Source organism: Parasteatoda tepidariorum, chromosome 7, assembly GCF_043381705.1.
Source record: "Parasteatoda tepidariorum isolate YZ-2023 chromosome 7, CAS_Ptep_4.0, whole genome shotgun sequence".
Taxonomy (NCBI): domain Eukaryota; kingdom Metazoa; phylum Arthropoda; class Arachnida; order Araneae; family Theridiidae; genus Parasteatoda; species Parasteatoda tepidariorum.
The window spans coordinates 17,754,739-17,768,162 of NC_092210.1; the positions used below are offsets into that span (position 1 = coordinate 17,754,739).

A 13,424-nucleotide genomic window follows, 5' to 3' on the forward strand; every position below is an offset into this window, starting at 1 on the left:
GTGTTTTCTTGTATCTATTTATTATATATATATATATATATATATATATGGAAAGATTATTTATTGCAGCCTTTTAAAAAATCTCGAATTACGTATTTAAGTTGCCATCATCGCAATTCATACGATATAGGGCATTTTTTATAGAAAAAAAGAAATAATCATCACAAAATAAAGAAGTCACGCTGCAAAAAAGTACTAAAAAGTACTGTCGCCTAAATTTCTTCTCCTCAGACAAATATAGGCGTATAAACACAATCTAGCTTGATTGATGCTACTAACAACAAAAGTTTGTTCTTTAAACTAAAGGTAAAAATCCACTTTCATACGTTAAACTTACGTATTCCGTGTCCTTTTATTATATCTTTGGAATGAGGATATCGAAGGTCCACTTCTTTTTTTCCTATTTTTAGGCGTCGAATACAACCTACCATTCCATTATGAACTGCGATGTTATCAAAAATCCTGGAAAAATAAAGAATCAATAGACGTAAACTTATAAGACAAATTAAGCATTGAAATAAGAATGGTAAATATTATTTAAAACAGTCTAAATTTTTCGCAAGTATTGCAAAAAAAGTCGGTAACATTAATATATCTTGTCCAAAAATTATTATTTCGAGAACAAAAGATTAATATTAGTCGATTATCTCAACCAAGAAGCGTTGGCGTTAAAAGAGCCTAACCATCTTGAAAATTTATAGTGTTCTATTTAAATTTTTACTTAAATGCTTACTTTTTCTTAAGTAATCAACTTCCCCAGACTTTTGGGGGGAAATTGAACCTCGTGCAGTATATTTTAATTGATACTATCCCGCTTTTGCGTTGCATCGAAAGTTAAACATGAAAATCTTCCACAAATGTGTCAGTCTATTTCTTATACATTTCTGATGATTGTGGGGTAAAAAAGAATCAGTCATTATTAAGATCATCCTAATAAAAAGTGAATATTTTATATAATGTAACAGGATTTCCGAATCTTAAGGCTTAAGGACCACACTGATTCGGCCACTAAGTTGAAGGAGCAGGACTAAATCATCAGCAAAGGCATTTTCTTAATAAAGAAAGGAGTTATCTCGCTTACCACTTTTAGGTAATTAAAAAAAAAGATTTTTTTCATGGTTATGAAACTGTTAAGCGTTTTCCATGAAATTTCGGTTCCCTTGAATAACTCGACGTAAATATTTTGACTTAACTGCTCAATAACTGTTAATCACGCCCAACATACTGCAGTTTTTGAATGCTCCTAAATTCATGTTTTGGTATTAGACAGCAATTGATTAATAAGAAGTTTTTTCTTATTACGATCACGAGTTTTCAAAAATCAATAACAGAAAAACAGTTAAAGGTAAAAGAAAAAAACATCTCGCAGCAAATTCATGTGGCAAGGTATAAACTTTTCCCCGCAAAATTCCTGTCTCTAGCTCAAAAACTTTTAAAAAGATGGCGTTGTAACTAAAAAAGAGCAACTGAAAATCACATTTTAATTTTTGTTTCAAAATCCTTCAGCGAAAGAAACTAACATTCCGATATTTTCGGCCATTACAATATTTCGTAATCTGAAGGAATTTTTTGTACATCAAAATGCAACGGTCAAAAGAGTCATCCACAGCGTCATCTGTTGGGAAATTTTTGAAATAAAACTAGGAATTGCGGGAGAAAATTTTTTTTCTTACATAAATTTTATTTAAGAACTGTTTTTAAAATACGTCATATTCATTTAGAATATTCTGTACATGGTGTATTACATATCTGGCCTATAAGGCTTGCTATGATGTCTCAAATTAATGATGCTGGTGGACCTGTTTTTCTCACGGTTCTAAGTGCAATTCTAGAACATGCAAAGTAAATTTTATGCAACATCGAGTTACACAATTTTTTTTATTTTATTTTTCGCTGATATACAAACAAATATTAAGTAATTAAAAAAATATTTCTTACTCTTTTCTTTCTGTTGGTATATAACCTAAAAAGAGGTTTTCTCCAAGATCTAAGGACTTTAAAGAACCTTGACTTTTACCAGCAACATCTTGCTGTCCTTCTAGTGCGAGCATTCCCTCTCGTAAATATCTTTTGGCGATTAAACGATGGAATTTACCGAGATGCAGTTTTTGGGGTGACCTAAGAACCACTGCACCATTTCCTAAATTATACCTAATTAATAAATAAATTCAAGTTATAATAATATTCCAGTTATAATAATTCTATTATAATAATTAATGAATTTTATTATAATCATTAATTAATTATAATTTATTGTATTAATTAATTATATTTAATATATTAATTTATTATATTAAATTTCTCATAATAATTAATTTATAATGATATTTATTATTAATTCTATTATAATAAACAATTTAATTAAAAAATTTTTGCTATAATCAGCCAAATAAGTTTTAGTTAATATTTTATTTATTTTCTAAAACATGTTTTAAATTAAATTTTGCTTTCAATAATGCAGAAATATTAAATGGGGCGTTTTATATCCAGCGTATGTTTGTAGTGAAAATATTAAGTCTGAAATAATTTATCAAATTTTTGATGAAGATTTAAAAATAAAATGTTTAAAGTCGAAGCCCTTCTTCACATAAAATGCATAAAATAATTTTCTGAATACTGTTTTTAAAATTTAAATATATTTTAAAATTATCTATTATATTTCTGATGTTGAATTAAAGAAAATTGCTACACTATTGCAGGAGGTTAGATATAAATGTTATGTAACAACTTAATTGTATCTACAAAAATATTTAAAAATTTTAGAAATAATTGAAGATCTTAGTAGAGGAAAGTTCTAGGTGACAATTTATAAAAAAATGAGATTTTTTTGAGAAAAGATTTTATTAAATCTCATATTCTTAATTTATTTTGTCAGCTTTTAACTTTCGCATATCATAAAGGTAGTAGTTCGTAGTTAGTAGAAGAAATTTCAAGTTTAACAAGCAGTCGACGAATCACTTTAAAATGACTCTCCTTTGCCAGCGAATTAAAATGCCAAGACTAAGTAAGCTATGACACGAACAGTTTAAGTGATTGTAAGGGATTTATAAATGTTTACAATTTAAAATTTTACAAGAAATGAAAAGGTTACTGTCAACCTATAAATTTTAAATTTAATAAAATGTGACATTGAATATCCAACAGCCCTTCTCATCAATTTTTGATATTTTTATAACTCATTTCAAAAGCTTACAGACAAAAAAATTAAAACTTTTCTCGAAAATGTATATCATAACAATTATATAAAGTAAGAAACAAATGCAAACACTGAAGACACATTTGCAATCTTCCTCAATGGCATTTTAGAAAAAAAAATGGTTAATTCATTTATAACTTATATTTTTAAATCATAGTTTAAATAATGCATATAATAAAATATTCTAGACTATTTTAATTAATAATAAAATATTGCTAAATAAAAAAAAATTAATTTCTGGCTAACCTGAATTCTACAAAAGCATCTTTAATCGACAAGGAAACGAAATCTCCAATGCCAGTGGCTGTTTGGCCATTATACAGCAAAATACCATCTTTAGAAAATGTTCGAAATTCCAATTCCAAAGAAAGTCGAGTGTATGCTTGTAGTCTTGGAAGCTCCAAATACGAACGTCCAAAGAATGATGGAATTTCGACAAAATTTTCTTTGTAAAATATAAAAAGAAAAAGTTAAACTTAACGTATACATGTATAAACATGTAACGAAATCCGACGAAATATACATTTCTTATGCAATTTAAAATTATTTCATCAAATTACAACTAAAATTACATTCTTCAAAATGATACAAAAATTTATGTATCTTTCAAAATGTATTATACAGATACTATTCTTAAATAAAATAATAAACTATTTTTTAAATGGAATTATTTCTTTAAAAACGAATTTTATAATTGTGTGCAAAAAGGTTTCGATTCGCTTAAAAAGATCTCGAGCTGTGGTTAAATACGCAAAAAGTGAAATTGACAGCAAGGGGTTGAATTTTTGATCCTCAAATTTTTGGTTTTTAAGAGGTCTAAACTTTCGATTATTCTCCTGACCAAACTATTGTGACCATATGTTGCAGATTGCGTCTACCCATCATATTTTGTTTGACATGAATTCGTCGAAAAAAAAGAAGAAAAAAGAAAAGAAAAGAAAAAGAAGAGAGAGTTATTTAGAGAAAGCGCGTTCTTGTATTTGATTTCATAACTTGAAATGTCATCTTTAAAAATTAATAAGCATATTCAAGGTGAAGTCTTCGAACCATTAAAATTGAGTCATAGTACTTAAAAATCAGATCATTATATCAAAAGTTATGAAAGTTAGGGTGTTCTGTTTCTTACGTCTTCTTTTGCGTACTGTACATATAAATATTTTGATTGCATATTCAAGTACATGAAATTATTTGTCTTTTGTAAATTCATTCGTTCCATAAATATAAACTGCTATAATGGTTGTTCTGTGTTATTTGGGAAACTGCTGTAAAAGACATTTACCGGGATACTAGATAATTTGCAACAGATGTCTCCATCATGAGCTGAGGATTTAAAAAATCCATTAATTTAAAACGCGAGGAGATAGAAAAACCGGTTTGCAGCGTTCTGCTTAGGAAACCAACCGGTTACTTTAAAAACTTGATACGTTGTTCATCAACATCTGGCACTGTTGGTAGGAAAAATTATAAAATTATGTTTTCTGCTGCATGCTTCACTACTCTTACTGAAACAATTGCAGGGAATCTATTAAATATTGCATTACGTAGATGCTGTAATTGGTGGTTGTTTTGGAAAAATTGGTTTTAAATTTTTATCTGTAAGCAACACCATCTGGTGGGGATTTTTTGGTCAATTTTAAAACTAACGGAAAATGAATTATCTAGTTATCTCCATTTACAGAAACCTTATCACTACACAGACATGCACGATATTGCTCTTATTGTTTAATATTACTTCGCTCTTTAGTTATAGGATAAATTTAAGAACTTGGAGGAAACTTTAGATATTAGCCTTTAATATCGATAGTTGAGTAATTTTAAACACTCATTTTGGTGTATGTTGACTCAGCATTGTATTGTATATATTTGCCTATTCGCTTTGGTTGCAGAAAATGTAAGTTTATGTGAAATATTTTTATAAGAATAACATACATTTCGCCAAGTGCGCCATAACGAATAAAATTGGGCGAATCACGTTTAATCCCTTAACAATCATTTCGAACAGTTATTCGAATATTATTTATTTAGAAAAATCGTGAGAGCTATCTCAGGCTTTTTAGTTAAGGGAATTAAATTTAAGAGTAATAAATTTCAAACAATTTATCCTTAAATATGTATTCAAACAATTAATATTCAAACAATCCATCCTTATAAATTGCTAACGTCTTTTCTTAAAAAAAAAATTGTAAAACCTAAAGTTACGCAATAGCTTTGGACTTTATTATTCAAAAAATATAGAATTTCGATATTATTTTTAAATTTAGTATTTTAAAATGAATCTTTTAAAATGCAAACGTAAAGTTTCTGATTAATAAAAAAGAATTTAAATTAACTCCTTTTTTAAACATACAGCAAGCAGTGTTTTGTTGTCAGAGGGACTAGTCACACCTGGTAATACATAATAATTACTTCAATAACTTATAACTTAATAATTACTTTTGAAAATTGTTTTGTAAAAGACCGAAAAAGCCAGAGTTTTAATTTTTTAAATTTAATTTTTTGAAATTAACCTTTTAAAATGCAAACGTAAAGTTTCTAATTAATGAGAAAGGATTTAAACTAACGCAACGAACATTTTTAGCCAAAGAGCAAACAGTGTTTTTAGTCTGAGGGGCGAATTGAACCTGGTAATAGACAAAACTTCGATGACATATAACATAATAATTACTTTTGATAATTATTTTGTAAGATATTAAAAAGCCAGAGTTCTAATTTTTTAAATTTGGTATTTTAAAATGAACCTTTTAAAATGCAAATAAAGTTTCTTTTTATCAAGAAAGGATTTAAATTAACACAATGACCTTTTTTTTATAGCTATAAAGCAAAACAGTGTTTTTTGTCTGGGAACTAGTCGAACCTGGTTATAGTCAATAGTTACTTCGATTACTTATAACTTAATAATTACTTTTGACAATTTGTAACTAAATTATTACTTTTGACAATTTGTAACTAAATTATTACTTTTGATAATTTATTACTTAATATTTACTTCGAAATAAAGGAAATAAACTTTACGTAATATTTTCAAACTTAAAAAAAAAATTACTCTGTTAACTGAGAAAAAAATTAGCCCGATTGGTTGGATTCATCGAAATTCTTTATCCATTCGGAATCAACAAAATAGTTGATTACTACAGTTGATAATAGTTGATTGTAGTTGATTCAATTCATTATGGAGTTAATATAATGTTTTAAAGTTGACATAATAATGCAGAACAAGAAAAAAAAGAGTGAAAATAGTATTGAAAACCAAGTTTTTTTACGTAACATCTTGATAAAGTGCAATTTATGCCTCAGCAGAATTAATATGGAACATTTCAAATTAAGTTCAAACATTAATTCAGATTTTGTAATCTCGTGCTTGAATTTATAAAAAATATCAACTCTTCGATTGAAAATAAAATGAATTTATTGTTAAATTATTAAAACTTAATCGTGGGCAATGCGACTTAAAGCCGGATATTTGCACCGAGACAAGCTAGAAAATATTAATGGATTTTAAGCCATCCAAAACGATGACTTTTCAAGTTTATATTAATTTCTAGTTGAAATGACAACTTTTGTAACAAGAACGTGAGTTTTGAAAGGTAATCATTAATCTTCGAAAAATGAATAACTTTTGAGTGTTCGCAAATTTTAATAACATCGAACGTGCTTTGTTCCTGTACCATTTTCACGTGAATGAAAATGACACGATAAATATTTTACATTTCAAGCACGAGATCTACTCTCATTTAAAATTAAAAGATAAGAAGTTGAATTTAAAAGAAATATTTTTATGGTTGAATATATTGTATCCAGTATGATTGTTGTAGGAATTGTTTGGTAAATGTAAGATGAGCAAAATAAAATACGGTATACCTGAATAACTTTGAAACTATTAGTTGGATTTTCAAGCAATTAAGATGCAATTTTAATTGTCAGAGAAGTAGATTGTAAATATGTTAATTTAATACTCTAGATTATATTTTAGTTTATGAAATCAGTCATAAATATATATTTCCTCTGAATACTTTTTTTCCAATGGATTTGTACTTTAGATTCTTAAAACATAGGGAAAGAGGTAGTTGCAATCTAAAAAATATGGTCTTAATTTAATACTTAAAGCAGGGCCGGGATAGCCTGGTTGGTAGGACGTTGGGTTCGTGTTCGTGAAAAAATGAGTTCAAATCCCCCCGGTCGAAGAATTCCTGTGTATTAAACTGTGACTGATGCACGTTAAATCTGTCGGGGTTACAAAGTCATCCAAGTACCCATAAGAAATCAATACCTCTGTGGCTACTGAATTAGAGATTGATCGTTCGCTGGTTCAGGTCAAAATTACGATCTGTGGATGAATTACTAGTGTGTGATTAGGTCCTCTCTGTAAAAGCAGGCTGTGACGTGTGTGTGGCCGAGGTCGTATTCTTGGCCATAGATGGTGCCACTGAAAAAACAAGAAACGTACCCTCTTCCTAGCTGCAACTTAAGCGGGGTAATGGTTGAACATTTGCGCTGCTATCAGTTTCGATTTTTGCGTATTTTGTGAGATCTTTTGAACTTTTTAGCAAATCAAAAAACTGTTTTATAATTATGATAGCTGAATGATTGTTCATTGTATGAGGTAAAAAAAGTAAGTAATTAATAAATTGGCATATACGAACTCTACAAATCAATACACATAACTGAATAGTGTATACCAATACAATAAATGGTGCTAAAATAATTCAAATGAATTTTTATTTGTAGGAATTCCTGGAGTCTTTACATTATTAGATTATGATAGATTAGATTCTATATAAAGAGAGCTGCAAGTTATTAAACATCACTGATATTATCTTTTAAACATATGAAGAAAAAACCCATTAGAATATTCTACAGTTTAATTTCTTAGAATGTATAATGCAAATGCAATAAGAAGAAATAATTTCTTTAAACACCTCTCTTAAACGAACTAACTGAAATTTTTGAATGAATTATAGAATCGGGTACTAAAATTACCCATTAGACTGCTTAAATTTCAGGACTATAGTACAATCGGTTCTGGAAAAGAAAGACACACCGACTAGAGCATAGAGAAACCGGAGATTCGCTCCGAGATAGCGGACAGAGGAAAATACTGAGTAGATTAAAGAAAATATGGAAGAAAAATTTAATTAGTAGAATTAAAAGTAGAGCGCATCTATTTGTCACCTCATTGCTTTCGAAAGAAGTGGAGATTTGTCACCAATTTAAGTTAGCGATAAAAGTTAATTACGGAAGTAGTGTGCCCCAATATTTTGCTTTTTAGATTTGAAAAAAAGGGAATTTTTTTCTCCTTCATAGTTTCGCTTGAAAAACACAATTCTTAAAATCTTATTTTACTTAATTATTTCCTTCTTTTTAATTTTGTTTCTGTTAATTTGCTTATGCCAGAAGGACTCCAAAATTTCGATTGTTCATAAAATAAAAATAAAATTTACTTAAAATATTTAGGAAATTCTAACTTATAGTGTCTTCAGGTACTCTTCCATTTGAAATATGAGTACCCTAGCGTGTTGAAAAGTGATCAAATTTTCGTTTAACAATTGGCTTTACAACTCTTTTTACAACTTCTGCTTGTGTTATGGTCAGAAACTGATTGAAAATTGTGTTACTGCCAGGTACAGGACCGTAGCTTGATCTTACTAGCTGGTTGGAAGGTGGTAATGATTGAAGTTTGCTTTGTCATCATGCACAGAGTTCTAACAGAGTTAAATAGTTTTAAAACAGATAGATTTAACTAGTAAAATAATAGTCAAACCTCTGAAAACAAGACAAACTCTTTCCCACACAGTTAAAGAGTGTCAGCAGTAATAATAATTAATATAATAAACTACAAACGCGTGTAAATTTGTCAGCATCGATCAAATCAAAGTGATATTTTAAGATGCTAACTATATAAGAAAAATTTTTTTTTGTTTAAAATTGAAAATAAAACTTAATCCTATGAAAAATTTTATACTCTTAAAAAATGTCTTTGAAAAACATTTATTATTATATCTTTAAAAAACCTAACTTTTTAAGCACATTCCAATGATTCTGTTCTATTATTTAAAGGATTAAAAAATCTACATTTGAAAGGAATTATCCCCAAAACGTCTGTATAAAGTTTGTAAAAAATTTATAATTTATGAGGAGGCTCCCCTGCATATACTTTACTCTTTGAAACAATATACACAATTATAAATTATTATCTAAAAATAAATAAATATTTATATGAGTTCTTATAACCTAACCTCTTAAAAATATTTGTTGCATAATGAAGCTCTGAAATTGTTGATACAACTGATACATACATAAATAGTCAAAGAGGTTCATAAAAAATTTTGTGATATGCATCTATGTAAATTTTATACAGTGGAAGAGTTATCAAAACGTAGTAAATCTAGTAATGGGATTTAGACAGCTTTACGCTTAAAATATTCAAAAATAAATAGATCATTCCCTCTTGGAAAAGTGGAGAAAATATTGAATCAATACTTCTTTAAAATTGAAGGCAGCAGTTTCGATTTCCTCTCTCCGTAAAGAATAAACAACTAGCTTTAATGTATTTTTTGTTAAATGTATGCATACAGAATGATACGAAAGTATTATTGGCTCTCATGCAAACGTATGCTTGCATACGTCTTCACTTTTAAAATATATCAGTTACGTTCCTGAACATGTTCTAAGAAAGATGCGATTTAAAGGAGTATTTTTGATTTTAGAAAAATTAGTCGTAGCTGTGGTTAAGGTTTCCAATCACTTCACCACAGCTTCGATTCCTGGTAGTTTTTAATCCCCATTGGTGCTCCAATACTACCCACTTCAGATTAATGCGTATCAGTTTGTTTTCAAGTAAAGACTGTTTTTGCGCAATGTCACGCACCATACTTTACTTTTAAAGTACTAATTGGAAAAATTATTCATAACCAACACTGCAATAATCAAGCGTAATCCAATTCATTACTATGCATGCTAAACACTAGGGGTTCCACGTTCGGTTGATTACCCAACCGGAACATATTCTTCTGCTCGCAAGAGCCCATGGTCAAGAAAACTTTAATCGGCTTCGGCCCTCCATGAGCTGTCACACCACTGAATTTTGATTTTACAACACAGTCCTAAACCTAGTGTCCTAATGAATCCTTAAAATTTCGGGACAGATTTTAAAACATTTTTTCTCTTCAAAGCAATTTTTTTTAATCCTTCGGCTTGTAATTGTTTCAAAAGGTGAGAGAAGATCACCCAGTTTCAAAGAGTACCGGTTTGTCTGGGAAGTAATGACGGTTCGTGTGCAATATTGACCACATTGCCACTATCTACCGTTGGTGTTGGTCCCAAAATTGTGAAGTCTTAATAGTAATATTGTAATAAAAACTGCATTCGGAAAAAAAAAATTATAGATCGAGTAACGCAAAGAAACTCTACAATTTTGCAACGGATTTCAAGGCATTTTTATCCCTTTTAAAACAAAATTTCTCTGTTTTTTTTTGGCTTGTAATTAATTTACTAGGTGTTGTTATTAATATCCAAATAGGATCTAATATCTCCTGAATTACATCACCATTGAATTTGTTTCAAAGTAACATCCATTTTCCATAACATATCTGTATTTGAATGTAAATGTTTTAGAAAAGAACTTTAGGTTAGGAATACTCTTAAATTCTGACTTCGATAATTTTAAGTCTTTATTTTTCTTAACTATTCACCACAGTCACAATTTTTTTTTATTTCCGAAGCTGAAAAAATTGCTTAAGGAGCAAATTTTAGAAACAACTTTGGGTTCAGAAAGCTCTTCAATTCTAACGTGAGGAGTTTTATAATGGCTTCGATATTTTCCAAGTCTTGTTCCTTTGACAAAGCTTTTGTTTTTGGTGGTAGAGAAGATAAAACCATCCACCATTAACCATACTCTACAGATTTTATTTCAAAAATTTGCCTAAGGAACAAGGTTTAAGAATGACGAAGACATTAAGAATGTCAGGATTGTAGAACATCCCGAAAAGGCTTAAAACGTTGCTTCTGAAACTTTTGCAGCTTGAAACACATTGAATGAGTTATAAGATCAATCTTGGAAATGAATAGCTGCACCTAGTACAATTCAACTGTATCAAGATAAACACGAACAAAAGCATACTTAGAGGAATCGGTGTGGCCAGTGTAGGTTTGGCAGGAGCTTGTTCCATATTGGACAATCCAAGAGTTATGTCCCGAATCGTCTTCGTTTCAGAATAATCTGCTGCTGTTCGTAATGCTGTTGATCTTCGCACAGGACTATTCGTTGGGGATGAATGAGGCACTATTGAGTATAAAAGAAAAATATATATACCACAGTGTGCCAAGAAAAGAAAATTTAAGACCTTAATAATTTTTTATATAATTATCTGATTTACACGTACGCAATAATAATAGCTCCAGGGACTAACTTTAAATACGCTAATTAATCTACACCGAAGAGCCATTAAATTATGACCACCCTGCTAATAACATGTAGGACCACCTTTAGCCCTCAAAACTGCTAGCATCCACCGTAGTATTGATTCCACTAGGTGCTGATAGGTAGTCTAAGGTATCTGGTACCAAGCGCTCACCAACTGGTCCTGCAATTCCCTCACATTGCGAGGAGGTAGCATGGCAGCACGAATTCGGTTTTCCAAGTAGGACCACAAAAGTCCCTGGAATGTTCCTCGACGATTCGACCCTTATGACATGGTGCATGATTCTGTTGGTAAACACCATCCCCCGCAGGAAAAACTGTTGCCATGAATGGGTGAACCTGGTCTGCAACTATGTTCAAGTAGCTTAGAGACGTCAGGGATTGTTCTATGAGGATTATGGGTCCTAATGTGCCCCATGAAAACATTGTTCCTGGGAGAGAAACCATAAATACCTAGGTGATCCCATTGTTATAGATGGAGGGTGGTCATAATGTAATGGCTCTTCGGTGTAACTTAACCTAAGCTTAAATTAGTCTATTCAGTATTTTAACCTTTCGTTCCCACTGAGACACACACTACCCTACAATACTGGAAGAGACACTTACAGTTTTAGATATTTTTCAAATTTATCAAGAAATACTTAAAGGACTTTTTTATACAGTCCCTTGACAAATTATTAGACGATTTTATGTAAAATCTTAATTATCAGGTGATACTATAGAGCTTTAGTGACTTTTATGTGGCTGAAACCGGCTTGCACTTGCTTACATTCGTGTATCAATTAGTTAAAATTGTAATGAAATAAATACAAATAAGAAGTATATAAAAAAATCTTCCAAATAAAAAGCCATTACATGTATGTTTAAATATTAAAGTATTGTACAGAAACTCGTGCAAAACAATGAAGGTATAAAAACACTACAGTGAGTCTAATAATTTGATTTAATTATTACAATATGATATATGATGTAACAAATATTTTATATTTATATAATATATCGTCTAATTTATCCAATCGTCAAATTTGTATATCGCCTAATTTAAGCAAGTTGTACCCGAACGTAAACAAGTGCAAACTGGTTTCAGTCTCGTAAAAACAATAAAACCGCATAGTATCACCTGATAATTAAGATTTTACATAGAATCTTACAGAAAAATAAATACAAATAGAAAGCATCTAAAAATCTCCTGATTAGGCCAGGGACTGTACCCATTACATGTATGTTTAGATATAAAAGTATTGCATATAAACTCGTAAGCATGTAATTACTAAAACACTAAAGTGAGCCTAATAATTTTGTCCAATTATTATAGTATACTAATATAATACCTGGAATAATAAATATTCCATATTTACATAATATATCGTCTAATTTATCCAGTCATCGAATTTATATTACATATCGTCTAATATTACTGCCCTGTTACGGTTGGGTATAGAATAAAAATGAAAAAGTTGCAAAAAAATGATAACAATTTAGAAAGAGAAACTAAAAATTAATGGCCGGGTGAAACATACACTGGTTATCATAAATTAAGGAAAAATCACAAAAATAGCGATAACTCTTTCAAAAGTAAGCCAAACCGTGCAAAATTTGCATATGTTGTCCACTAAGAGTAGCTGAGTAAAATTGCAATATGCAAATTAGTGGCGCTGCACTCGGCTTACGTCATCTGCCTGGAGCATAAAAGTCCAAGTTTGAGAGAAAGCACACAAATTTTACTGTGATTGCGACATTGAAAATCTGAGATAGCCAATTCGTAATAATGACCTCTAGGCATCATTTGCCTGAAGAACTACGATGGAGAGC

At 29.9% G+C, this 13,424-nt stretch overlaps 1 protein-coding gene across 1 annotated transcript in view; it reads right to left on the reverse strand.

The window, feature by feature from the left end:
* Positions 1 to 13,424, reverse strand: part of LOC107441545 (agrin) — a gene marked incomplete in the record, with an annotated part of 156,998 nt that overhangs the window by 29,469 nt on the left and 114,105 nt on the right. Inside the window, 4 exon segments of the mRNA XM_071183122.1 lie at positions 338 to 462; positions 1,939 to 2,151; positions 3,443 to 3,641; positions 11,313 to 11,474. Of these exon segments, the coding sequence (XP_071039223.1) occupies positions 338 to 462; positions 1,939 to 2,151; positions 3,443 to 3,641; positions 11,313 to 11,474 (699 nt within the window).